We start from the raw sequence: 27728 nt of genomic DNA, 5'->3' as shown, positions 1-27728 counted from the left end.
AAAGGCTGTGATGAGACTGGCCCCGTGGAGGCCTGCGGACCACACGGCACACGGGTCAGCCCTGCAGGGACACGGCGCAGCCACAGTCAGCGTGACTGTGAACTACCGCAGCAGGTGAGCCACTTCCAGGAGCCCATCCAAAGGAAACAATTCAACCCCCCCAAAATAAACTTCAGATCTAAAATGTCTGTGTACTGTGTGTGCACACTGTGTGTGACTTCTCATTGTAAAAATTTTCAAGAGCACACAGACGCAGGAGGGAAAGTTCCATGAGTCCAAACCACTCCCCCGCCCCATTGCTGGCACCAGTTCGCCGGTCATCAGCGTGAAAATGGCCGTTCTTGTTCCATCCAGGCTTCGGCACCCCCTCCTCCCCTCCCAAACCTGCTGGGCAAGGGCTACATTTTCACAAGCCTTCACTTTGTATCGGACGGAGCTCCAAGCTCTTCCAATACACCATTTAATCTCCATCACCTCAGGCAGGACTAGACTCTCCTTCCTGGCTCTACAGGCGGATCGGAGCCCCAGAGGTGCCGGGACTCCCCGGGGCATCTGAGAAGCAGCAGGTCAAGGGTCCGAGCCCAGGCGACAAGACTGCAGAGCCAGGCCCTGGGCCTGCCCCTGTGCTGTCTGCTGCCCGGGTCCAACTACATGGGTGCACATGCACACACACGTGATAACATAAAGCAAAAACCAAGAGAACCCCCGTGGCATCGCTGAGAGCAACAGAAACTACAAAACAACCTGCATGTCCACAATGGGAACTGTGCTGCGTACACGGCGGTGCATCAATTAAATGCGAGACGGTTTCGGCCACTGCAAAGCACAGGGGAGAATGTGGACCGATACCACGTATGTCTGACATGCTCAGGGAGGGATAGAGGTTTGCGAAGGCACCAAACATATAAAGATTACAAAGACATCAAGTTTACAGATGCACATAGAACTGAAAGTGATTTAGAAACGATGAAGGGCAATTATTGTGGTAGAATTATGGCGGATTTGGGGGTGAAGTTCATTACTGTAGCATTGACTTAAAACAACATAACTGCGTCTTTCCACTTGTTCTTGAGGGAAACAAAGGTCAGCTGAGACGCACGCCAGCTTGGACTCTTCCTCCACGAGCTCACGTGGGTGTGACAGACACAGTCAGAAAAAAATAAACTGAGATGAGTCAGTGTGGATGCTCCACCCCACGAGATGTTTTAAGTCCGCTCTGGCTTAATTGGTTGACCATTTTGGGGTTAAGCAGATCCGCTGCCTCACATTTATTTCCAGGGAGTCAGTATTCATCCATTCCTTCAGCGCATCTGTGAGACACCTACTATGTGTCGACCACAGGTCGTGGTCCACAGCAATCCCGAGGGCATGATGTAACCACGCCTTTCCCCACAAGCCAGGCATGTGCTTGTGGGGAAAGGGAGGCCTCATTGAATCTGGGAGGGCGTGACCCCCTCTGATCTTGGGGGTCAGGTGCCTGTGAGGTTACAAGGATCAGGGGATTATGAGTCCAGCAGAACTCATGGGCAGACAGTGCACCGTCCATCAAAAACGTTTTAATTCATGTAGAAAAAGCTCATGTTTCTACCCCCAGGCATCCTTATCTCCTAAAAAAATATAAAATTCAAACTGCTCAAAGCCTCTTTCTCACTGTTTTGCTAATAAGCTCTCGGAGACCAAAAATTGGCTCAGACACCCAAAACCAAACAGGGGAACAACAGAGCTGAACCGGAACCAAACCAGAAGACAGCACCTCCTAGAGTCACAGTCCGGAACTACGGCTTCGGTCAGCCCTGCCAGCCCCCCACGGCCCTTTCTCATCAGGAGCATGGAGACACACACAGACGCCTGCCTGCCTGCCTGCCTGCCTCTCGCACTTGCTGCAAACAGAAATGATGGCATAAAACATTGCAAAGTGGTCAGAAATGCATAAAGGGCTTTAGATACACAAGGCAGAGGTAACGCTCCTGAAATGTTCCCCTGCTTTTCACTTCTTGCTACCTGGAGCCTCTGCTGGGAATTCCGCGCGGGTGGTAGGTAATAGGGGGAGACCAGGCACATCTCCAAGTTCTCCTTTTGGCCCAATGACAGTAACTGCGGTTCACTGCAGGCTCACCCTGGGCCAGGCGACGTCCTGGGCTCCCGATCCACGGTGTACCTATGCCCCGCGGCAAGCCCGCGTGCTCCGTTCACAGGCAGGGGGCGAAGGGAGGAGACCAAGGTTCAAGGCTACAGGAACGGGGGGCGGGAGCTGGGATGCAGCCGGGTCTCCAACTCCACGGGCCACGCGCTGTGACGCTGCAGAGTTCAGCAGTGGAAACGAGGGAGCTTCACTGTACGGTCGTTCCTCACTGTGTCGCGGTTCACTCACTGCGGCTTCAGTGTACCGCGGGTTTTAAAATTACATAGGTTTAAGAGTGTAGAACATGTTTAAGAGCATACGACGTATTTATAAGAATGTGGGGAAGAGTTATAGGAGTGTGGGAAGGGTTTATAAAGCCTTAAAATAAACATAAATAATAAAATAAATATAACGCCGCTACTTCTCAGATTTTCACCTGTCACAGGGGCCTCTGGAACGTAACCCCAGCGATAGGCGAGGGATCACTGCATAGGAAACGAATCCCAGTGAAATGACAAAGGCTCTCACGGTCAGATATGCAAAGTCAAGTTGCCATTTATGGTCTTTAGACTCAGAGTGTGTCCCTCGGGTTTAAAGCACGTTCACCGTGAAAAGGGTCGGCTATGTCAACAGTGGCAATGGGGAAAAGTCCGCACACACCCGCTCAGCTCACGTCCACTCCTGAGAAAGCCACCATGCTGCAGGAGGCGGGTGACACCTGCAGACACGAAAGGCCACCTCACGGCCCCTGCTGACCTCTTACGTACTATGGGAAAGGAACTACAGCGTCAGGCTTATTTTTTAAAATCATGTATTAAATAAAAGCCACACAAGGCTCTGAGTAGGGGGCCGAGAAGTACAGCTTCGGGGTCCATTTCAGGACTACAAAACCCCAAGGGGGGGGTTTGTTTGTTTGGTTGGTTTTTACCCCCATGCGTAAGCCCACATTCCGGGGTTCAGCCTGCACCTCCAGATGTTGAAATCTCATGCCATCTCTGAAGTTTCTGACATCCACCATCCACACAAGTGTTCACACACATTTCAGTAGAAGTTCCTGCCAGGCTGTGTACAAGCTGACATCGTTCAAGGCAACTTCACGGGCTGTGTGCAGAGTCAGCTGTCTGTCCATCTGTCCTTCTGTCCTTCACTGCCCCAAGAGCTCAGGACTGCTATCTGTAGCCTGGTTAAACCCCACCCAGCACCTTTGCTCAGCGCCAGGCTGTTGACTGTCAGGGCCTTGTGACGACCTCAAACTCAGCTTGTTCAACATTGAACTTCCTTCCCCCCCAGAGCAACGCCCTCCGGACTAGCTCTTCACTGCCATTGGCAGATCACTGGCCCTCCACCCGCCCAGGCTTGGACTCTTGTGATCTCTCTCCTAAACTACTTTGCTCTGTCCTCTCCCCTGTCCATAGTCGCGGGGCTCAGTGACTCTCGCTTCTTCCTCATGGAAAAGGGCCGTGCAGGGTGAACAGATTACAAGTGTGAAATCTGCTCCGTCCACCACCACAAAAGGCCCTGGCCTTATCCCCCCTTGGGTGGGGGATAGTCCGCAAGTCACTGCCCCCCAGCCCTACTGTAGCCGCGTGTGTTACCTTTGCTTCTGTCCTGTCCCAGGAAGCCCACCCTCTGGGCGCCTCGGTCTTTCTGGAACTGAGGCCTCACTCAGCGACAGCTGAGCTACACTTGTGTACTTCTCAGTGCAAAGCCCAAACAAGCGTCCGACCCACCCTTATCTCCCCATCTGCCCGGGAGGACAGACGGACACGGGTGGTACTCCATCTTATAACCAGAGAACTCACGAATTTGCTGAGGTTTCAAGGAAAACTAAAAAATATTTTCAACTGAATGAAAATAACAACTTATCAAAATGTGTCCTTTGAGGGAAATTTATAGCACTAAATGATTATGTTCTACAGGAGATTATTAAGTCAGTAACCTAAGCATCTACTTTGAGTAGAGAAAGAAGAGCAGAATGAACCCAAATCCGGCAGAAGGAATGCAAAATAATATTGGGTTGGCCAAGAAGTCTGTATGGTGTTTCCATAGAATAAAGGACACACGCTTCATTTTCACCGAAAATGTCATTAATTTGGATATTTTGAGTGTGCCGGCTGTCTCCTGCTATTGGCTTCAGTGGGCAGAGGCCGGGGAGCTGCTAAACATCTTCCAATGCAGAAGACGGCCCACGGCAGAGAGTTGTTTGGCCAGAACGTTAATAGTGCTAAGAATCTTTGCGAATCACTTCGACACGTTCGATCAGTCACAGCACCTTCTCCACACACGGCACAAATCTTTGTATGTGTGTGTTTCAGTTGTGTTTTTACCTTGCTTGAAATAATAACGTGTAATATGCCCAAAATGTTGCTTATTTTCTTCCATCTTCAGTATTAAAATGGCTGCCCAAAATTTCACCAATTTTTAAGGTTTTTTTTAAATGCACGCTCGCTGTTTGACAGCTGTCACAGTAAATCTAACAAAATTGTTTTGAATGAAGTTAAACACAACTGGGCACTATTAGAGCCATCGTATGAAAAAAACATAAGAGACTTTTTGACCAACACAATACTAAACAAGAGACTAAATCAGAAGATTAAAACAAAAAAAAATCATTAAAACCCAAATATGGTTCTTTGAAAAAAATCCATAAGATTAATAAACCTCTAGTCAGACTAGGCAAGAAAAAAGGGAGAAACCCCCAGTTCCAGTGCCAGGAACGAAAGGGGACACATCACTGCAGAATCAGAAAGCTAATGAGAGAGACAGCACTGTAGAAAGATTAGGCTTATAAATTCCCCATGTTAAACAGACCGCCGACCCCTACAGGAAGCCAGAGTGCCACACCTAAATATGCCTCCGACGTGATAATTATTTTGAGCTGAAGAAAATTAAGCGGCAGCAAACACAGGGCAAGCTCTCTACCTGCCCCGTCGCCTGCCAGGACAAAAGGCAGGACATACACCCTCCTTTCACTGGAAGCGGACGCCGACCAGCCAGAGCTGGCCCCGTGGAGGCCGCAGACAGCCTCCCCTCGCCGCCCTCCTCCAGGGCAGGAGCTGCCAGGCGCTTCCCTCCCTCCGGTCTTTGTCTTCGATCTGCCGCCCTTCGAAGATGCGAATCCGAAAGCAGGCTATTCTAAACCGCCACTTGGAGTGACTTTTCACCGCGTTCTCTCTCCCATCACGGGCGCTGCCGAGCTTGCTCATCTGCTTTTCCCTTGTTAACCTGATTTCCCGCCGCGGGTCCCCAGCTGGAAACCGAAGATGCGTCAGGAAGAGCGTGGCCTCTCCTACACTACCAAACTCGAGAAGAAGCAGACAGCCTGGAGACTCCCGTTTCTGTGACAGAACCTGAAATGGTACAACCACTTTGGAAAACAGCAGTTTCTTCTTCTATTTTTTTAATTTTAAAAATCTTATTTATTAATTTTTAGAGAGAAGGGAAGAGAGGAAGAGAGGGAGAGGAACACTGATGTGGGAAAAAAATGTCAGTCAGTTGCCTCCTGTATACGCCCTGACTGGGGATTGAACCCATAACCCAGGCACATGCCCTGACCAGGAATCGAACCGGCGACCCTTCAGTTTGCAGGATGATGCCCAGCCCACTAAGCCACACCAGCCAGGGCAGCAGTTTCTTATATAAAGTCAAACATAGACTGACAGCATGGTCTGGCTATCCTACCCCTAGGTATTTACCCAAACTAAAACCTGTGCCAAGCGCCAGTCTGGGAATGTATATGGAAAACCCATTCAAAGTGCACCAAAAAGTGGAAATCAACGAGGTCGTCCCAATGATGAAGAGAGGAACCGTGCTACATCCACACAATGAGATACTACTTGGCGACAAATTAAAAATGAATGAGTGATACACACTGCATGGATACATTTTACGGGCACTCTGCTAAGGGAAGTGGTGTTCAAAAAGCTACAGATCGGACAATCCAACACCTCTGACCTCCTGGAAAATGGAGCAGATCGTCAGTTGCCATGGTCAAGGGGGAGGCTTTCCCTACACCGGGGCGCGGGTGTGGAACGGTGTGCTTGTCCGCACCATGGAGCTGAACACGGGAGGGGGACAGTGGGCCCTAAAACAAAGTCGAATGTTCTGCAAACTGCAGCTGGCAACACATAGGAAGGAAATGGGTTTTGTTTGTTCCAGGAATGCTTGATTGATTTTCAACGTGGAAAAAGATTAAGATCATCCATAGGTTAGCGGATTAAAGTAGAAAAAATCAAATGATCAACTCAGATGTATAAAAAGTATTTGATAAAATTCAAACTGCATTCCATGATTTAAAAAAACAAATACTAAGTAAATTAGGAATAGACGAGAACTTCCTTATTCTGACAAGGGGGATCTACCGCAAACGAAAGGCACTGTTCTTGACCTGAAATACTGAAACTGGGAAGCAGGAAAAGATGGCCAGCACCAGCACTCTGGTCAGCACTGGACAGCGGGTCCCAGCGAATGCAATGAGAAAAATAAATCAAAAACAAAAGAACTTTGGGGGGCAGCCAAGATGGAGGCATAGGTGGAGACACTGTGCCTCCTCACACAACCAAGTTTAAAGACAACAAAGTTTTAGTAACAAAAACGCAACCAAAACAGAGAGAAAATTGAACTGTACGGAAGTCTGACAACGAGGAACCATTCAGCCAGACCAGTAGGAGGGGCGGAGTCAGCGGCTGGTGGAGTGGGGTCCGGCAGAAAAAAGTGGCCAGACCTACACAGGCGCACAGGCGGTGGTTGGCGGATCCCAGGTGTGGGGTGGCACCGGGCGGACCCCGTGAGGGCACTGGCGGCTGGCTGACTGCAGTCACACATTCGTGTGCAGATAAACCAGGTGAAAAAACAAACAGTGAGACAGACCGTGCAACGCAGGGCCCCAGTGCCAGGAAATAAAGCCTAAAAGCACCCACTGGAAAAACTTTTGGGGATCCAAGTGCCGAGAGAGGTGCCCAGCCTCATAGAAGAGTTCGTTGGAGAGACTCACAGGATCCTGGAGGGTGCACAAGCCCACACATCTGGGAACTAGCACCAGAAGGGCCCAATTTGCTTGCAGGAAGCAGCAGAGGGGACCGAAATCCGAGAGAGAGAGAGCAGGCATGGAACAAGTGCCATCGATCCCTCTCTATCTCTGCCCCCACATACAGCGTCACAACCCAGCGACTGGGTCGCCCCGCCCTGGTGAACACCTAAGGCTCTGCCCCTCATATGTAACAGGTGCGAACAGACCAAAACCTTATGGCTCAAGAAGAACAGCTCAAAGCCCCAGAGCCAATACTTCTAAATGACCAAGAGATAGTTCAAAATACTGGTGATCAGGATGCTCACAGAACTGGTCAATTTTAGTCACAAATTAGATGAACAAATGAAGGCTAAACTAAATGAAATGAAGGGAAATGCACAGGGAACCAATAGTGATGGGAAGGAAACTGGGACTCAAACCAAGGGAGTGGACCAGAAGGAAGAAAAAAAATGACCAAACAGAAAAGAATGAAGACACAATAATTCAAAAAAATTAGGAGAGGCTTAGGAACTCCCCCGACATCTTTAAACATTCCAACATCTTAATTATAGGGGTACCAGAAGGGGAAGAGGATCAGCAACAGGTGGAAACTTATTTGAACAAATAATAAAGGAGAACTTCCCCAGTCTGGCAAAGGAAATAGACTTCCAGGAAATCCAGGAAGCTCAGAGAGTCCCAAAGAAGTTGGACCCAAGAAGGAACACACCAAGGCACATCATCATTACATTAGCCAAGATTAAAATGAAGGAGAGAATCCTAGAAGCAGCAAGAGATAAGGGGACAGTCACCTACAAAGGAGTACCCATCAGACTGTCAGCGGATTTCTCAAAAGAGACCTTACAGACAAGAAGGAGCTGGAAAGAAGTATTCCAAGTCATGAAATCCAAAGACCTACATCCAAGATTGATCTATCCAGCAAAGCTTTCATTTAGAATGGAAGGGCAGATAAAGTGCTTCTCAGATAAGGTCAAATTCAAGGAGTTCATCATCGCCAAGCCTTTATTATATGAAATGTTAAAGGGATTTATCTAAGAAAAGAAGATAAAAAATACAAACAGTGAAAGGACAGCAAACTCAAAAGTTATTAACAACCACACCTAAAACAAAAGCAAACTAAGAGGATGGCTAGACCAGGAGTGGAACCATAGAAATGAAGAACACATGGAGGGTTAGCAACAGGGGAGTGGGAGGAGGAGAAGGGGGGAGAAGGAGGTACAGAGAATAAGTAGCATAGACGGTAGGTAGAAAATAGACAGGGGGGAGGGCAAGAATAGTATGGGAAATATAGAATCTAAAGAACTTGTGACACATGGACATGAACTAAAGGGGGGGAATGGTGGGGGAGGGGTGTGCAGGGTGGAGGGAAATGAAGGGGGAAAAATGGGACAATGGTAATGGCATAATCAATAAAATATATAAAAAATAAAGTAAAAAAATATAAAAATTTAAAGAAGCAAAAGAACTGGAAATGAAGAAAAAACTAATTTTAAAATGATTACATACATTCACATTCCAAGAAATAATCAATCAACATAATAAGCTAGCTACTCATACACCAAACAATTAGAAATTAAATTTTAACAAATTATATAATCTGCAATAACACCAAAAATGCAATGAACCAAGTAATACATCTATAAACTCTGTAAGGCCTTCATGGAAAAAACTGTATAACTTTATATACAATGCATCAAAGATATCACACACCGGGAGGTAGGTGAAACAGATTGGAAGATTCGATTTTGTAAAGTTCTCCCCAGAATGACCTGCTGATTTACCCCCAGTGGGAATCCCAATGATGTTAGTGAAACTTGGGGGGTCAGTTACAAAATGTATTTGTAAATGCAGACGGCAGCCAAGATCGAGGAAGAGAGTGGGGGAGGCAGACGGGAGCCTGTCCTGACTGATGGGTGAGACCAACAGGTAGGCAGTGCGGTTCCCACCTCCCGTTTGGCCAGAACCCCTGCAGCACCGCTGAAGAACAACAGAGGGCGTAAGTAAGCATCCCCGTGTCTATTTTAAGGTAAAAAAAAAAAAACGGCTTTTAAAAAAGATGTTATAAACTGATTTTTAAATGCACCTAAATCCATATTAAGCCAAAAGAAAGAAAGAAAGAAAGAAAGAAAGAAAGAAAGAAAGAAAGAAAGAAAGAAAGAAAGAAATGAAAGAAGGGAGGGAGGGAGGGAAGGAGGGAGGGAGGGAGGGAGGGGAGGGAAAGAGATTATTCTCTTTTTCTTGCCAGAAAGAGAGAAAGAAGAGAGAAAAACCCTAACTAAAAAGCATCGCCTAATGGTATACAGCATTGGTGTTCTGACAGATTTGAGACTGGCAAGCAATTTGCAAACCTGTCGCTGTAAATCCCACGCCCCGCTGGCGCAGGCACGGCATTCCCCGGGGGGTCCTCCGAGTCAGCAGCAGCCACGGTGCCTGAGCCCAAACTCTGACACGCTCTCTGTTTATGATCATTGTTTTAACAATGTTTGTCAACTGTACCCACAGATCACACACAGAAACAGAAATGTTTACGTGGCCTCCTGCCAAAATCAATCCTTCCAGAGTGTTTGCCCTTATCACTGGGGCTATCCCAGGGACAGCAACATCTGTTTTTATTAGAAAGACTTTTTTTACCAAGAAAAACATCATCAGCAAAAAAAGGTTTTAAAAAACTTTCCCTGAATTTCCTGCCTAATACAGTGAGTGGAGGGAGACAAGCCATACGGTGTCATCCGGATGCCTCGTGAAAACGGCTGCAAGGGGACGTTCAGTCCAAAGTCACGTCCCGCTTCTCGCTGGGCTACCGCACACCCCAGCTCTGGGCGGCTCGGCTGGCCAAGAGGCTGCTCGTTTCTGCGGCGCCTCACGTCCTGCTCCATCACGACAGATGTCTGACCATGCCCCCAGCAAGGGGACAAAGCAGACACAGCGCGGTAGTAACAACAAATGTTTTAAAGGCAGAGTCACAGTGGCGCTGTTGTCTCCTCAGTCTCCGCTTCCCCCCTTTAGACACGGCCACGTTGTCATTTGAACGGAAAGACACCGCTGACTGCAGCATTAACAAAATCTATTCTCATCCTAAAAAGTCACAGTAATTTAAAACAAAAGATTCCCGAGGCACTAGAGACACCTGCGTGCGGTGAAGCCAAGCACTGGGAACAAGCAAGAGAATCCACACAGCTCAGAAGCCAAATCACCCAGTTTTGGTGTCAGCTAAAAAGTCAGGTCAGAAAGAAGAACCCAGAAAATGATCGAACTCGGTGGAAAAGCTCGCTGGGAGGTGGATGGCCACGCTTGGGGCGTTTCCGTCACACACAGGGGACGGACCCTGTGACCGTGGTGGGGAGAAGGTGGACCAGGGTCCCGAGAGGAGGAAGGGCAGGCACCTCAAGGGCCCTGGCAGAATCCTGGCTAGAAAAACGCAACTGCCACCCGCTGAGGCCAGTGAGGGCCAGCTGGGTGCACACACCTCGGACTCACTGCGCATCCGCTGTGCCCCACAAGAATCGAGTCCGACTAAACTTCACGGTTCACAGACGAGAGTGGACAAGCAGAGCCACCCTTAGCTGAGGGGCTGGCTCTGGTCTTCAGTAATCCACGTGATCCAAAGCGTGAGAGTGACTCCTGCCCTCACTCCCGAGGGTCCCCGAGGCCAATCCCCGGGAGTCAGAGGAGCATTCTTTCCTGCAGTCTCCGCTAACATTCACCGGTATTCCACATGCAACCATTCCCTGGGCTAATGACATTCGAAGTCTGCTCCACACTGACTGCTGTCGGAGACAGTGGCTGACGCCCCGTTCTCGTGAATGGACTAGGATTTAAAGCTACGTAATCCTCGTGACTTGTTTCCTCCTGACACTCAGAAACGCCTTCCTGCTCCTATTTCCGTTCCAATTACATGAGCCCTTAACCAGGCCCGCTGTCTTTCACTGGTCTCTGGACAGTACGCGTTCGTCTTTCCGTTATTACAATTTCAACTTTATTAGTGATTTTCAAGGTTCTCCCCTGAAATTTCTCTGTCTAGAGATGTGTGGTAGGGTGGGATGAGCACAGGATTTAACTTTGTAAGGACCTGACTCTCACTCACCAGCTGCGGGACCGTGGTCGCAGTTGCCACACCTGTGAACTATGGCTATGTTTATTTACTATGCAGGGTAGTTTTCAGAATTAATGGAATTGTATGCAAGGCACATAGCATCTAATAGGTGCTCAAATAGCAGATATTCTAAAATATTTTTATGTGGTACATATGTATACAATACATATACATATATATAACAAGATTTACCATTGTAACCATTTTTATGTGTTCAGTTTAGTGGCATTTGGGATATTGACATGGTTGTAATCCATCAGCACCATCTACTCCAGAACTTCACCATCTTGAACTAAAACCCTGTCCCCACCCACTCAACGGCTCCCCGCTTCCCCTCCCCCCAGGCGTTGCTGACCACCACTCTGCTTTCCATGAACTTGGCCACTCGAGGTAAGTGGCGTCAAAGTAAATTTCTAGGCCCATGATGGAGCTAGGGGGTCCCTGCTCCGCATGAGCAGAGATGAGTCAGCCAGTCCCCAGACGCCAAGCCAACTCCAGGCTCCATCTTACTTCCTTGTTTCTCGATTTTTCTAGATAGGCGGTCCCAGCCAGTCACACCCTGTCCCTGCATTGCAGCTTCTGTCGCTCTGGAAAATGGGTTCCCTGCAGAAGAACGGCGCCCCCACTCCCGCCACCTCCCACCCCCTACCCACGGATTGTTTTCTCCGGAGCACAGGACATCAGACTCCTTAGCAAATTGTTTTGCCTTTTCACAGTGGAGTCATAAAGCATCTGTCTCTCCGTGACGGGCTCGTTTCACCTGGCACAGTGTCTTCAGGTCTCATCCGTGTTGCAGCCCGTGTCCGGATTCCCTGCCCCTTTCAGGAGGAACGCCATTCCAGTGTGTGACTCCGTCACATGGTGTTTCACCGCCCTATCTACGGACACCGTCTGGCTGCTGGGAATGATGGGGATGGCGAGCGTCTGAACTGCAGAGTGTTTATGCCGGACGCACACATCAGGCCATCAGAATGATCTGTTCCCGCCCACCCAGGGTTCTCCTTTTAGAAATCTGTACACCCGTGTGAAGGAACGCTGATAGCTCCTCCTTTCCGTTGCCGGAATTCCTCTTTCCCCTCTCGTTGCATTTCCATACCCACGGAAGCAAAATAGGCAGAGTAAACAAACTGTCCATCACAAACCGTTATCACAAACTGCCAAGTAGGTGCATGGAGCGATCTAGACTTTGAAAATGTCCATCAATCACAAATCGTAGGGAACAACCTGAGCTTCAACGGGCAACGTCTGTGGTGTCCTGATCACACTCTCTGGTCTTCCGGTCACGCCCAGCAGCCCCTCGCCCCGACTTCACAGCGAGTGAAGTTGGGGAGAGCTCCTGGGTATGCGGGTGACTTTCTGGTCTCTGGATGCACACAGATAAATCTGTCCCTTGGAGGGAGAGCCCTGCCCCCCACGGCAAAGCCACTCCTGGGTTGTTTTCAGGCTGTATCTCCCTGGACCTCTTCCCACTAAAGCGGGGTCTAGTGGCCTCTCCCAGTCCTCCTGCCACCCCCAACCACCCCCCCAGGTGGTGACAACTGCTTCCTGCCTCCCGCTGCCATGACCCCCCCCCCCAGCTCGCTGCTGCAGGCCCACGTCACTTTGCCTCAGGCCCAGCCCAACCCAGAAGCTCACACACCAGCTTCCAATCAGACCCTCAGGAAGTGGAAGCAGGCCCACCAGAGACAGGGGGCCTGGGCCTCAGACCATGCGCTTTCCATGGGGGCAACGCCCCCAGGTCAGTTCTGGGAGCTGAGGGGGGAAGATCTTAGATATGACAAGGGCCCTTTGCGGCCTTCCGAAGTTCAACCGTATCTGACAAAAATCTTATTCCTCAGTATTTAATTTCTCTTCCAGGGAGGATTCATTTTTCTGCTTAGGGGAGACTAATGCGAGTGTGTTTAGGAACCACTGCTGTGGGCTGCATCTCCTAATCCCGTCACTCTAGGCTCCTCCACCTTCATGTCTCCAATCCTGCCCACATTTCCTGGTCTCTGTTTACTTATTCAACCGATACCTGAGTGCCTACCCAGTGTCCACGCCACAAACACACTGGTGACGCAGTGAGAGCAGGCAGGGTGGCCTTGTCCCTGGGGGTCAGCCCAGCTGAGGCAGAGGGCGTGCGTGGTTTGGGACCACGTAAAGACGGATCACCAAGGCTTGGTGAAAGGTACAAAACCAGACGCACAACTAAGTTTTGGAAAACGGAAAACAGGAACGCAAACTTAGAATGTGGCCCCTCAAAGACCGAGGACTGTCACACATGCCCTGTGTTGGGGGACAGCTGCTGCCCACAGGAACCTGCTTTCTGGTGGAAGGAGCAGCGTCCTGCACTGTGACAGCCTCAGGCCCAGGTGTAGAGGCTAAGTGCGCTGGGTACTGCGATGGCATTGCCAGTGGGTTTGTGCTCATCTGAAATGAACTCAGAGGAAACGGTGGCCGCTGGGAAGCAGGGTGGGAGGAGGGGGGCGGGGATGGACCACTGGGCCAGCCGACCTGCTGCCCCCCAGGTCCGTGACCGGGGCACCGGCTGATGGCTGAGCAGTGATGGCTGGCCTGTGCCAGGCCCAGGTCAGCATTTGCTTCACCAGCAAGCCCTCCTGTGGTGGGCGCCGAGGACTCAAGTCAGGTGTCGTCCCGCGTCAGCGAGGGTCACAAGGTGGGCCTGCGAGGCAGTGTTGCGGCTCTGCCTTCGCGTCATCTGTTTGGCTTCTGCGTCTCTGAAACGTTGGCCCGTCCTGTCAACAATCACCCGCTCCCCACAGCAAGGGGGCCCGCGCTGCTCCTCAAAGGCTTCATTGTTGACCCGTTTCCCTTTCTAGGAAACAAAGAGTTTCGATAACTAAGCTCGCTGTCAACGGACATTTTCATTTTGTGTCGTGTTTCCGTGATTTATTGCACTGAATTCATTAACTTCCATGGTTTCTTGGACTTTCTGAAAATTCCATATTTGTACTAACACTGGTTTGCATGGAAGCCGAATACTGCATATTAAATGAAAGAAAATATTTAGCTAACAGCTCCAGTGATTGACCAGGATACTTCTCAATCAGAACCCCCTACAATTCTTTATTAAATTTCGAACCGACGAGGCTGCGTTGTTCTCAAAAGCAACCTAATTCAAGTCTCCAGTGTTTTAAAGACGGTGAAAGCTTCCTCTTTCCCTGCGGCTTTCGGATCTGAAAGCAAATAGAGGTGTGGGCAGTGCAAACAACCAGGAAACAGGAGGAACAGAGGGGTGAGCTGCGTGGAGGGAGGGAGGCGGAAGTTTACATTTGCCTCACTCTCCGGCGGGAAAGCACTTCTGTTCCAGCCTCTGGCGCAGCCGTGGCACTGTGGCACCACGAACAGGTTGTAGCTCAAGTGCAAACAGTCGTCAGGGCCGTGACCGGGAGGGGCCTGGCTTCTGTCGGCCTCACTGAGCAAGGTCTGTGGTAGCGGCGGGGGCACAGAGGCTGCTGGGTATTTGTCAACCGCCCTTGAATCCATCGCTCATCAGAAATGATCAGGGCGTTGCCAGGCAACCAGGTGCTAGCTATTCACTCATCAATGATTGCAGTTAGGATGTTTTCACCCCAAACAGAGGAAAACACTTTGTTGTCATAAATGGAACTTGGATAAAATGGATTCTACATCACACGTTTTGTCCACAAACTACTGTCAAACCAATGCCTTTGGACACACGATTTCCTTTTGTCCTTCAGTCGAGAGAACCTGCTCTATGGCAGGAAGGAGGAGGAGGACAAGGGCGAGCAAGGACGTGGTCTGAGCCCCGAGGAAACCCTAACGTGCCGTGCTGACGAGGGGTGCGCTGTAACGATGCCGCAGGCAGAGCCGGGGTTTTTCACCAGCACAAGAGTAAAAGTCCCAAAGTTTGAGCTCACGCGTGGTGTGGGGGCTGTGGAAAACAGATTTTTTTATAGACTTTATTCATTTCTTCTTAGAGAGAGGGAAAAGGAGGGAGACAGACAGGGAGGGAAACACCCGTATCTGACCGGCGACCCTTCACTCTGCCCGGCAACGCCCAGCCCACCGAGCCACACCAGACAGGATGGAAAACAGATGTGACAGGGACCAAAACTACCCCTGCCTCCGGGCAGTTCTGCAGCGAGACATCTGCTCTGCAAACACACACTCACAAAGCCGAAGGCTCAGATACACAGGTTGTGTAATGCGAGCCTGCTTACAATTGCCGGGAACAACAGCCGGACTGGCCCCCTACGGCACTGTGCCCCAGGTCGACGGACGAAGCAACGCGGAATAGGAGAGACTTGCTACCTCTCGGGGGTGGAAGCCACAAGTCCAAATCGGGACTTGCCCAGCTAAGACCAAGAGCCTGCTCCTCCTCCGGGCTCTAGGGGGGAGGTCGCTTCCGAACCGAGGCTCCCCGTGGTCCTTGGTTCCCAACCCACATCCCTCTGCCCGCGCTGCTACCTCACGTCGTATTCCGGATTCCAACCCTCCTGCCTCCCTCTTACGAGGACCCATGACCCCTCACTGGGCCACCTGGGTAACCCAGGCCCATCTCCCCACCTCACCATCCTTGATCGTGGCGCAAAGCCCCTCAGCTGTGGCCGTTGACACACTCATGGGTGCTGGGGATTAGCACGTGGACACCTCTCATTCTGCCGATCTCGAAAGCGAGAGCGTGGAGACAAACTGGGGGTGTGTCCCTAGTGGAATGGACTACAGGAGATCTGCACTACACAGGACACTATCCTAGACGGGACAGCTCATCACGGACTCAACAGAAAGCCCTCCCAAAGGCCACACTAGGTGAGGCGCGGACCGGACAGGGCGGAGAGAGGAATGCAGCCCACAGCTGACTCAGGAACTGCACGGGTTTGAACTGAGCATCCACTCACACACGGACGTTCCTGAATTGACCTGCAGGGTTCAGTCCCGTGCTGTTCCAGGGCCACCTCCACGGCTGGACATCCGCGTGTGCAGAGGGCCAACTAGAGTCACATGTGAGTTTTTGAGTGGGAGGGAGGGTCGGCACCCCAAGCCCTGCTTTGTTCAAGGTCAGCTGCAGAAAATGCACTTGCACACAGAATGTTTAAGCCGTTTCTGAATCACACAAGGGCAGGGACTAGGCAGCGGTGCAACCAAAATGAGACTTCTCACTGCATACACGTAATTTTTGATTTTCCAAAACCCGTGACTCTATTACTCTTATCCAAAAAGTGAAATGGTAACGTCTAGGAAGAGGGGAAAGACAACAAAGTGCACAGGGAATTCTCGAGGGGAGAGACCGGCACGGGCTGGAGGCAGGAGCGCCGGGCGTCACTGTAACAGACACAGACGGTTTCTGATTCCGAGGCTACGTGACACATTACCCCACAATTTAGTGGCTGAATGGGACAAGTCGCGATGATCTCGCAGTATTTGAGGGTCAGGAACCCAGGAATGGCTTAGCTGGTGGGTGTGGCTCGGAGCTTCCCTCCAGTTGGCGGTCAGATTGCGCACCAGAGCTGCTGTCAGCCCAAGGCCCGGCTGCCAAGGGGCACCTGCCTGCAAGCTCACCCACGGGGCTGTTGGTGGGAGCCAGTCCCGGCTGCTTCCCGGCCTCTGCTCCTCACCACGCCGGCCATTCCGAAGGGTGCTTGAGCGTGTTCGTGACGTGGAAATTTTTGGTGATCCGAAAAAGATGGAGAATGTGAAAGAGAGGGAGGGAGGCTGAAGGCCAGCCCAAGGCAGGGGTCCCTTTTGTTACCGAATCTCAGGAGTGACACATTGCACCTGCCACCTGCTGTGGGCCACACGGCCCAGCCCTGGTGCAGTGAGGTGCGGCACGGAGGTGAGGAACCGGGGGGCATGTGGGGTCACCAGGGCCCCTCGTGGTGGCTGGCTGCCATGGACATGGGGGGCGGGGGGCCTGGAGGGTGGGGCCTGGGCCAGCCAGCACGAGGGAAGGAATACAGACGGGAGTGAGCACAGCTGGGGTGGAAGGCAGAGGAAAGACGGGCTCGATCAGAGTCGTCAGTGCACACGCACAGTGGGAGCCGTGAACACGGAAACACGGAGCGTGTGGCGTAGTCCAACGACCTGAGCCACTGCTTCCTGCCCTTGCCACGCGTGCTCCTGACCTAGAGCCTAAAAATGTTCTCATCCCACCGGGCAATATCCTGAGCTGTTAGGTCCCCCTCCGCCAGCAGGGGCTTCCAAGAGAAGAGGGGCCTGTTTTCACGTCCACGCCACCTGCCACCAGCCCCCCACTCCGGCACAGGGCGAAGCGCCGAGCTGCGACTTAACCAGAAGGGGCCGACTCCAGACAGCGCCGGTCGGGCAGCCTGGACGGACTCGCTTTCTTCTTCCTCACTGACTCCCTGGCTCTTCACTGCTTTTTTCCAGAAAATTAGTCTCTCCTATTTCAGAGGCGGCAATGACATTGTATCAAAATATTATGCAGAACTGATATCCTGTGCCCCTGAATAGGAAGGGACACGACCTCATCGCATCAGTGTGACATAGCATTCCTTGTACAAATACTTGACGTAAAATATCATGAGGAACAACGAGACAAATCCTGCCTGGAAGATTCTATTAGACAGTTGGCTTGGCTGTTTCAAAACCATCGGTGTCATGGAAGAAAACATGTATACGGGAGACGGCCCTAGCTTTAAGGGGACTAGAGGAACATGGCAATTAAACACAGTGTGCAGTCCTGGGTTAGGTCCTGGTCATCTAAAAAGGAAAAAAACAGCCATAAAGGCCATTGTTCATCCTACCCGGGAGCGTGAGCGGGGACTGCAGATGACATAACACGGGTGTGTTCAGTTCAGGGGGTGCATTCATGGAACCGCGGTCACAGGGGACAGTGTCCCAGTTCTTAGCAGAAACATGCTGACGTGTTCAGGACTGAAGTGGCGTGATGTGCAATCATTTTCAAATGGCTCAGCAAGAATGTGTGGGTGTGTGTCTAGGCAGAGCGGGGCGGGGGGGAGCGAGGGAGGGAGAGAGCCCATGAAAACCAGAGTGGGGGCGAACCGGGCGGGGCAAACTGGGAAGAGTAGGTAAGTGGCCGTCGCTGTGTGACTCTTCAGGCTACGCCATGGCTCTGAAGTTTTCAAAATAAGAAGTATAGACATACGTATCTCTATGTGTGTGTACATACGTTTATGCCACATATACGGAGCGTACATTAGGACGAGTCGCATAATCCCATAGATACTGTGCAGAAATGGGCCACCGCCAGTCTTGGGGAGAAATCGCTGCCCCTTGAAAGATCTGCACAGCCCACCTCCAGTNAAAAAACAGCCATAAAGGCCATTGTTCATCCTACCCGGGAGCGTGAGCGGGGACTGCAGATGACATAACACGGGTGTGTTCAGTTCAGGGGGTGCATTCATGGAACCGCGGTCACAGGGGACAGTGTCCCAGTTCTTAGCAGAAACATGCTGACGTGTTCAGGACTGAAGTGGCGTGATGTGCAATCATTTTCAAATGGCTCAGCAAGAATGTGTGGGTGTGTGTCTAGGCAGAGCGGGGCGGGGGGGAGCGAGGGAGGGAGAGAGCCCATGAAAACCAGAGTGGGGGCGAACCGGGCGGGGCAAACTGGGAAGAGTAGGTAAGTGGCCGTCGCTGTGTGACTCTTCAGGCTACGCCATGGCTCTGAAGTTTTCAAAATAAGAAGTATAGACATACGTATCTCTATGTGTGTGTACATACGTTTATGCCATATATACGGAGCGTACATTAGGACAAGTCGCATAATCCCATAGATACTGTGCAGAAATGGGCCACCGCCAGTCTTGGGGAGAAATCGCTGCCCCCTGAAAGATCTGCACGGCCCACCTCCAGTCCACAGTGGGGAGCTGACCCGAACACACACTGTCATGCCAAGTCCCTGAGCCTCCGACGGGAGGTGTAGGCCTTCCTGTCTCCTAGTCCGTCAGGACAGACGAAGCAGCACCTTCCGGGAGGCAGAAACACTCCGAGGGGTCGCAGCCTGAATTCCACTGGGATCGGTCACTGAGCTAAGCCATCCTCAACCTCATGCTTGCAATGAACTGGAGAGTTTTGTCTTGAACTTTGTCGTGCTTGGTCCCTGATGGGGAAGGGGTGGAGGTGGCTTCCTGCCCACTGTGTCAACAGCGACTGCTCAGTGTGCGGGGGGTGGGGCGTCAACGTTTCTCCTGCTGGAGACCAGGCGGCCCCGCTCTGACCCCCACGCGGCCTCGTATGGAGCTGCCAGTTCTGTTCCTCTTACGGACCCGGAAGTGAGAATTCCGGGGCTGCCTCGGATTTTTTCCTGTCCCGCTAAACTGTCCGTATTAATCTGTACGAGAGACGCCTCAAAGCCCAGAGGACAAGAAGGGAGGTACAAGCAGGGACACGGGTTTCCTGAAGAACGCTGTCACGATCACTTCCCTCTGAGAAACGGGAAAGCAAAGTCCCGAATGAATAACCGCGGGGTCAGACATTGAGCATCTGTAGGTTTGTGCCGCTCCCCATAAAAGAATAAGAGGTACTTTTCTACTGGTCAGCAAGACCTGGCTGCAACGCCGCCCTGAGTTTTAGCAATTCTCATCTCTGTCGCCTTGCAAGATGCAGCAGTCGAGTCATAAAAAGTAGGTACCCAGTCCCCTGAATGGATCTTAGAACTAACTCTATTACGTCAGTCCCGGCTTCTGCTGCGTCCATGATGGGGGCATGGCTCAGGGAAGAAGAGGCCTCCCCCTAACGGACCAGGCAACACGCTGCAGAGCCACGCACACGGCACGGAACTGCCGCGGCTCCACACACCTGCCTTGTTTGTTGGACGGTGCCCCCGACGCGCAACCTCTAAGTGTTGTGGACACGCCTCCCCCCCTGCCATCCTTCCACCACGGGGCGGGCCTCTGACACAGCTGACTTCATAGGAACCCTCTCCCTTAGACTTTAGAATTAAGAAAGTAAATTCACTGCGAACCACACGATCGCAGTTCGGTTCCCAGTCAGGGCACATGCCTGGGTTGCAGGCCAGTTCCCAGTGGGGGACACATGAGAGGCAACCACACATTGATATTTCTCTCCCTCTCTCTCCTTCCCTCCCCCTCTCTCTGAAAATAAATAAATAAAATTTAAAAAAAATAAAGAAAGTAAATTCAGTGTCTCCTCGGGTAGTTGAAACTGATGACATGTAGTTGGGAGCTACTGGTAACCTTATTCCAAAATGTGGGCAGAGCAGAGAGGAAGCCAGTCAACAGGAAGGAAGGCCACCCAGGCAGTGAATGGAGAGCAGTTTCCAAGGGAAGGCGATGTGCTGGAGACGTCTTCTAGGACTGACAGGTGGCGGGGGCCGGGGGTGGGCGCGGTGAGCACGTCCAAGGCAGAGACAAGGAAGCAGGAGGGTGGGAGAATGAGAGGACCCTCCCCAGAAGACAAGGCCAGGGAGGGTCTGGAAGGGGTCAGAGCACAGCTAAAGGAGCTGGCACCTGGAGTCCGAGAAAGGACTGCCCCCAGCATGCAGGCCAGAGGGACCTGAGAGTGATGAGCACCTTCAGGGATGTCTGGCTTGCCTCCCAGCCCCGTGGGCACGGACAGGCACCGAACACTGGTGTGAGTTGTTCACTGTAACCATCTGCACCACCTTCCATACTGGGTGAGTCACTCTGGCTATTCTTGGGTGATGCTGGAATGCACACCCCGCCTGTGATCTGACTGGCCGCTTGGGGCAGGGCCTGGGCAAGACTGGGCAGGGCCTCCAGAGCAGGCCTGCAGGGACAGCGCTCCCTCTTCCCAGTCGGGAGACGTGGGACCCACAGCATCGGGAGGAGTGGGGGGGGTGATGCTGGGGCAGACCTGAGCTCCGGTGAGACACAGAGGCCACCGCCATCCAGTCATTTCGCCCCTTCCTGTGCCTGGCTGAGCACCTGGAGGTCAGGATCGCGATCAGTTATAGTATTTTGATGGGGACTTTAAACTGCAGCTATTTCTTTAAAAGGTATGGCTGTGGAATTGTTTGTTTTAGTTTCAGTTAACTTGATTTATATAAGCATTTACTTCTTAATGATAATATTTCAATTACAACCTAATTGATATGTTTTAAGGGCTCAGACTGCTTGAAAAAAATTGCTACACAGACTTTTAAAAACGTCCTGGGTTTAAGTAATTCGTTACTCAAATTCTTTTTTTTAATAGTTTATTTATTTATTTTCAGAAAGAGGGAAAGGGAAGGAGAGAGGGAGAGAAATATCAATGTGTGGTTGCCTCTCATGTGTCCCCCACTGGGAACTGGCCTGCAACCCAGGCATGTGCCCTGACTGGGAATCGAACCGTGATCCCTTGCTTCACAGGCCCACGCTCAATCCACTGAGTTACACCAGCCAGGGCTCATTACTCAAATTCTTATTAGTTTCTCAGGCATCAACACACCAGTGCCCACAGTAGTGCCAACATTTTGTTGGGTCTATGGTCGGGCAGTACTTTGGTCCCCAAAACAAGATTACTTGCCTATTTCCTTTATTTTTCTGGATAGAATGAGGTTCTTCAAATAGTTCATTCAGTCTAGTAAAGAAAAAGGAATGCTATATTGGCAATCCACCTGACATTGGTAAGCACCCAATTTAAATGAGGTTGACCTGAAGCCTACTCCACAAGAGCACCTCACACTGCACTGGTGCACAGCCCCCGCTGCCATAGAGTTAAATGGCTTTCTTCTTAAAGCACACCACGAGACTCTTAAGAAAAGAACATAAGGGAAGGCGGCCAGCTGTTAACAGTGACGCATCCACTCGGCAAATGCCTGACCGGAGCTCACTCCGTGTCGGGCACAAGGGATAAAGTAGATTTGTTTTAATTCCCCAAAGAATTACAAATGGTGACCATGGCTAGGAAGAGACAGGAGCAGAGACAGGAAGGAGCTGGGGGGCGGGGGGGGCGGGACTCAGTGGGGAGATGAGGGACTCAGGGGGGAGGTGACATGTAAGCCAAGACCAGAGGGGGCTGAGTCCTCCCCGACAGGGCGGGAGGGAAAGTGCCCCAGTCAGAGGGAAAATCTCTCAGGGTCCTGAAAGGATCTTGATGTGCTGAAGGAACTAAAAGACCAACGCGCCTTAAGCATAATGTAGCCAAGATCACGTATGGGTTGAGTATGAAGAAGCAGCTAGATCCTAAGAACCTGGACCATTTGGGCCTGGGAGAAACCTGGTGTGATGTGCATTCCAACAAGGTGATGCTCTCTGGCTTCCTGATGCAGGACCCATGTGGGGAGGGAAAGAAAAACAGAAATCAACAGAGCCCGAGACGTGGCTGGCACAGTCGAGATTACAGTAGGGAAGGAGGAAAAGTCTTTGGGTGTGTGTTGAGGGTGGAGTAAGCAGCCCTGCCGGCGGGCGGGGCTGGTGGAACAGGTGGTGAGTGAGAGGAGAGTTAAGCAAGACGCTGACTTCTGGCTTCAGTGATTGGGAACAGAGAGAAACCCTGTTCAAAGTGGGAGAAGACCAGCAGAAGCCTGGTGCAGAGAGAGAAGTCCTGACCCCTTTGAGTGCACGCCTCAGCCCCTTCGCTATAGGGGTAGCTTAGCTCTCCACTCCGCACTCCTCTCCTAGGGCAGGTGTGTATCAGGAAACTGCTGGAAACGAGGCCCCGATTTTTGTCTAGGGTGAGTTTCAGGGGCAGACTGCAATGTGGTTATAAGTCACAGCCGGGTTCTTATCTTCATGCTGCAGCAGGTAAATATGCACTTTTTTTTTTGGCCCAGAATGTATTTGCTTAGCAGATTTGGTTGGCTAAAGGTCATGTGAGGGAGGGCTAAAGACCCCCAAGGCTGCCCCTTGAATTTGTCACTGAGAAATGAGAGAACTTAAATATTTTCTTTTAAAAAGGGAATTTGATGTACATTTGCCATCGCTATTTCATGCATGGGTTATCTTTCCAACCATGCAGTTAGTTAGGGAAGAAAGTAATTAAAGACGTGAACGTATAAGCCAAGAGCCTGGCCACCCGGAACAGCCGGGGCTCCTCGGTCCCTGTCTCCCTGAGGACTCACTTCTTGGATCACTGACTTACTATCCAGTAAGAGGCAGTGGCCCCTGCTGTCCTCTGCCAGTTTCCAGAGTGGGATCCAGCTGTGAGGTGTGAGAGTTTGTGTTTATTGGATGTTAACGACTCAGTTAATAAAGGTCGTTCCTAAAAGTAATAGAAAACTAAGTGTGTGGAAACAGAATGGAAAAGACTGACTTGGGGGTCATTTCTAGTAGTTCCTTGGATATACACTGAAGTCTTAAAAAAATTTAAAAAATCCTTCCTTTTAATCCATTTGCTGATTCCACATTCAACCACACTTGTAAAGTGCTATTCAAAACCCATCAGTAAAAAAAAAAAAGGTAGAGTATAAACATCAGGTTTAAAATGTTGGATAATACTGATAAAATAATATTCTTAATGTGATATTGATAACAGTATAATTATAGTTATACATAACTGTAACACTTGGTAATACCATATCCACGGGGATCTCCAATATCTCTGAGACAATGAAATAATGAGCCCTGGGTAAAATCTGAATGGAAATAAAATTTGAAGTTAAAATAGACCTTAAAAGTCATCTATTAATCTTGTCCTTTTAACTAATAATAGCAAATGGTTTAGTAAATATTCATCCGGAATGGTGTTTATTAGCCTGTGAAAGAATTCCCTCATGTAAATGGCCATTGTTTGAATTATTTAAAATCGAACCAATAAAAGCACTCGAGTATGTAAAAAGGAATAAATTTCGTTGTTTGCCAAGCATGGATTACTTAACAAATATTTTCCATTGCCAAATTCAAGGAAATAAGATGTAATTCATCTGCATGATCAGTTTCTGACCTGGTTTCACAAGGCCTTCGTGATCTGGCTCCTGTTAGCTTCCTCAGCCTTGTCTTAGGTCCTAGGGCAGCATCAATAGTCCTTGGGGCAGCATCTCTCAGTTTCCCAGGGATGGCCCCCAAAACCACTGCCACACTTATCATTCCCAACCCCTAGGACAGTGTCTGCGGCATATCAGACACCATGAATGAGTGAATGCTGAAGAATCTGAAATTTATAGTTATACATCTAAATAATAACATAAACCTGGAGAAAGACAGTTGCTCTCTTTGAAATATGTATTTCACTTCCATTCATTTCTTCTCTGAACCATGAGAGAGAAGAAATACACAGCCCGGCATCCGCCTGACTCAAGACAACAATTTTAGTATTGTTGTATGTTAATTTTCTTTCATAGGATCCATAAAATGTAGAGATTTTAAATCCAGAGATTTAAAAATGCAATGGCAGGCTACCATCAAATCAACTCAAGCAACTATAACGCACAACTTACAAGCTCTCCCCTCAGTAACTGAGTTTAAAAGAAAGTTTTAAAATCTTGTTGAAAATAATGGCCTGGAAAAAAGAAATGCCAGCATTTCTCCTAGAGAGTGGGTCTAAGTACTTCCATTTCTGAAATTGTGCAAACAAAGGTGGATTTGAGAATCCAACTGCATCCTTCTACAAACGTTTAAAATCTTTCAAGTCCTGGTAGAAAACACTGGTCTCATTTTGGGAACAAAAGGAACGAAACTAACTTGGGAAAGAAGGGCCATGCGCTGGGGCGCTAGCGAAGTTTGAAAAAAAAAGTTCAGCGCTCCTGTTAGATCTGATCGTTGCAGAATGCACGGCTTTTGCCAAAGAATGTGTGAAACACTAACAGGAAAAATATTTTTCTGCGTGTCCTGCCTTGTAGAACCTCTAGCAATTAATCAAATATGCTTGGGCAAAGCTCTTTTCTTTTCTCTCTTTTTTCTCCTTTAAGTCAAAGAGTACGAGGAGAGAGGACGGGGTCTCTAATGAATGCAAGACCCAGCCTCGGTACGGGTCCAACTGCTGACGTTTTAGAAGCAGGCTATTTGCAATGAATAAACCCAACTAACCAGAATAATGAGAATGACAGTAATAGTAACAATAAGTGGACTTGCTGGGGCTCATTCTGGGAGGAACGCCCTGGGGGCGCCGCAGTCCCTGGCTGCACCACCCCGCTCCCGGCGGACACCCCCGGCAGGGTGTAGCCCCTTTTCTCTCCAAAAGAGAAAAGCGCGAGGGAGGAACCGTATTTTCAGGTCGAAAGCGTTAAAAGCTTGCGGGGCGCCCCCACCTCCTCGTTCCCGGGGAGCCCCCGACCCCTTGCCCGCCCGCCTGGCCCCCTTACTCTGGGGCTCCATGTCCGCAGCTCCCGAGCCCCACCGGCCACCACCGGCACCGCCCCTTCAACGCCTGCGCTCCGCTGCCGGCGTCGCTCGGGTTGTCGTGACAACCGGGGGCGGGGCCGGGAGGACGGCGAGAGGGAGGGACCAAAAGCCGCGAGAAACGCTGGCCGGCGCGAGGGCCCGCACGTCGCCGGGGGCGCGGAGCGTGGGTGGCTGACCGGTGGCCGGCCGAAGCCTGCCCCTGAGTTCTGGTCCGGGGGTCGCGCCCTTTCTGGCTGCCCTCGTGTCCCCGGCGCGGCGTGCGTCCCGGCCGTGGGCGCGGGCACCTGCGGGCCCCCAGTCGCTGTACCGAGGCGTCCGTCGGGGCAGGGAGTCTGCGAGCTCGGCCTGCCTGGCGGGGAAGGGCAGCGGAGCCTGGGCCTCCGGCCCCGGACTCGGAACCGCCGCTGCAGGTAAAAGCCAGGCCCCGGCGTACCTGTTGCGGCCACGGGGCTCAGCGCGCCCCCCTGCCGCCTCGGGGCCTCTGCCCGCCCGGGACCCCAGACCACTGGGCCCAGACTCCGAGACGCCGCTGCCCCGGCGCCCGCGTCCCAGCGGGAGGGGCGAGGCTTGCACACCCGCCCTGCCGGCAGGGGGATCCCTCGGAAGCCGGGCGGCGGCCCAGCCCCGGGGAGGGACCCTCGTGGCCCTAGTAGAGGAATCCCGGAGCCATTCGGAGCCACTGCGGCCCGCAGTCAGTCCGACCTGTCCCTTGGACTCCCGAGCCTGGGAGAATGTCCTGGCCCCGCGGGGCACTGTCATCCCAAGTGTCACATTTCAGGCAGTGGGCCTGGCTCGGAGCTTTCTGGTTAGGTTAGTTTTTTTGTATCTGTTTTGTTTCAATCCTCCCGGTGCTCGGTGGAGTTGCGGAAGCAGCCCACAGGGTTTGTACCCAAACTCCACGGGGCTGTTAAATGTAGCATTATCCCACACCAAGGTCTTTCATAAGACTGGTTTGTAAAACACGGGTGCAGGTTGCGTCTGGAGGAAGCCGGGAGATTGTAAAAAAATGCAAACCAGAAGGCGAGTGTCTCCGGTGAAGAAAAAATGAACTGCAAGGAGAAGAAATCGAATGAAAGTGCTGGGGGGTGGCAGACGCTTGATTGACTCACGGGTCGGGTCCGTCTGGAGATCATTGCCCTTCGTCAGTTCCTGCTGGCACTCTAGACTGTCCCTACGGGAAGTGGGAAGAAGAGCCCACTCCAGGTCGTGTAAGTGATAGCTCATCCTTTGCCAATGGAGAGATTTCCATTCCGTAGATGATAAGGGCACGGAGGAGAATTACCTTCCTCTTGGGACTAGAATCATTCAGACGTTAACGGAGACAGAGAAGTATGTTATTCTATGACAGAAACGGATATTTATTATGTTGCACTAAGTTAGGCCTTCCCCTCTGACTGTATGGAGACTTCCAGATTAATTGTCCAAGCGAGAAGCTTTATGTGTGGGTATTGACAAGCAGTGTGACAACAGAAGCCATAACTCATCAGCTAAAATATGAAAGTGATAAATGCAGGTTGGAAAGTGAACACTTCGTGGTGCCTTACCCAGCTGTTCCGGAAATGCAAAGATGGGGCGGTGCATATTTACAGGGAATATCATGAGATCAACAGTTCTTCTGTGCTGTGTGTTTTCAGATCATTAGCAAAATCATGGGTTGGTCTTTTCATCCAAGAAGCAAACAGTGGTGCTTATGAGTAATACTATAATCAAAAGTGTCAAGATAGTGATAAAAAGGTTGGCATTTATTAACATTAAAAGAAAGAGGTAGGGTTTCATTTCCCCAAACAGTAAAGGATTAGGCATATGCCCATTTTTTTAAAAAACGGCAAAAAGAGAATGTTAAAAATAAATTGCAGATCCCGGAAAATTTGGCAGTCGCAGATTTGAAGGGTGGGAAAATGGAACTGGGAAAAGGACGACTTTCTCAGTAGCGTCAAGTTGATGCTGCATGGACAAAGTTTAGGTCATAGGGGACTCTGTCATGTGACTTCAGGGGACAGTGTACTTGGGCAGAGATGATTGGTAGGAGAGGGAAATGGGGGACGGAGAGTCTGCAGCAGGGACCGTGTTCAGTTCGTCTTTCTCCCCCGAAGTGCCGCCCGCCCGCCCGGGGATTGTCTGCTGGACGCAGGAGAAGGGCTTCAGAGAAATTGCTTCAGATAAGGGGATGTCTTTTGCAATGGGGAAACACGGGGAGGTCAGAAGGTCGGTCAGAAAATCTCCGAAGGCCTAGGGCCTGAGATGTCTGGTGAAGGTGTTGGTTTTTCCTTTGCGGGGGGGGGGGGGGTGGGGGGG

General features: G+C 50.8%; 2 protein-coding genes across 3 annotated transcripts in view; one reads left to right on the top strand and one right to left on the bottom strand.

The window, feature by feature from the left end:
- FANK1 (fibronectin type III and ankyrin repeat domains 1) overlaps positions 1–25471 on the bottom strand; it is a 51519-nt gene extending 26048 nt beyond the window's left edge. The window contains exon 1 of the mRNA XM_037051188.1: positions 25394–25471. Coding sequence (XP_036907083.1) covers positions 25394–25406 — 13 coding nt within the window. The 5' untranslated portion in view covers positions 25407–25471. The remainder of the gene's footprint in view (positions 1–25393) is intronic.
- A 116-nt stretch (positions 25472–25587) lies between these two features.
- The window catches only part of DHX32 (DEAH-box helicase 32 (putative)), a 35853-nt gene continuing 33712 nt past the window's right edge, over positions 25588–27728 (top strand). For both annotated transcript variants that reach the window (XM_037051173.1, XM_037051171.1), the window contains exon 1: positions 25588–25843. The gene's annotated coding sequence lies outside the window, so the exon portion shown is untranslated. The remainder of the gene's footprint in view (positions 25844–27728) is intronic.

Source organism: Sturnira hondurensis, unplaced genomic scaffold (assembly GCF_014824575.4).
Source record: "Sturnira hondurensis isolate 20B ecotype Veracruz unplaced genomic scaffold, ASM1482457v3 Scaffold0007208, whole genome shotgun sequence".
Taxonomy (NCBI): Eukaryota; Metazoa; Chordata; class Mammalia; order Chiroptera; family Phyllostomidae; genus Sturnira; species Sturnira hondurensis.
This window is presented reverse-complemented; position numbering and strand designations above follow the sequence as displayed.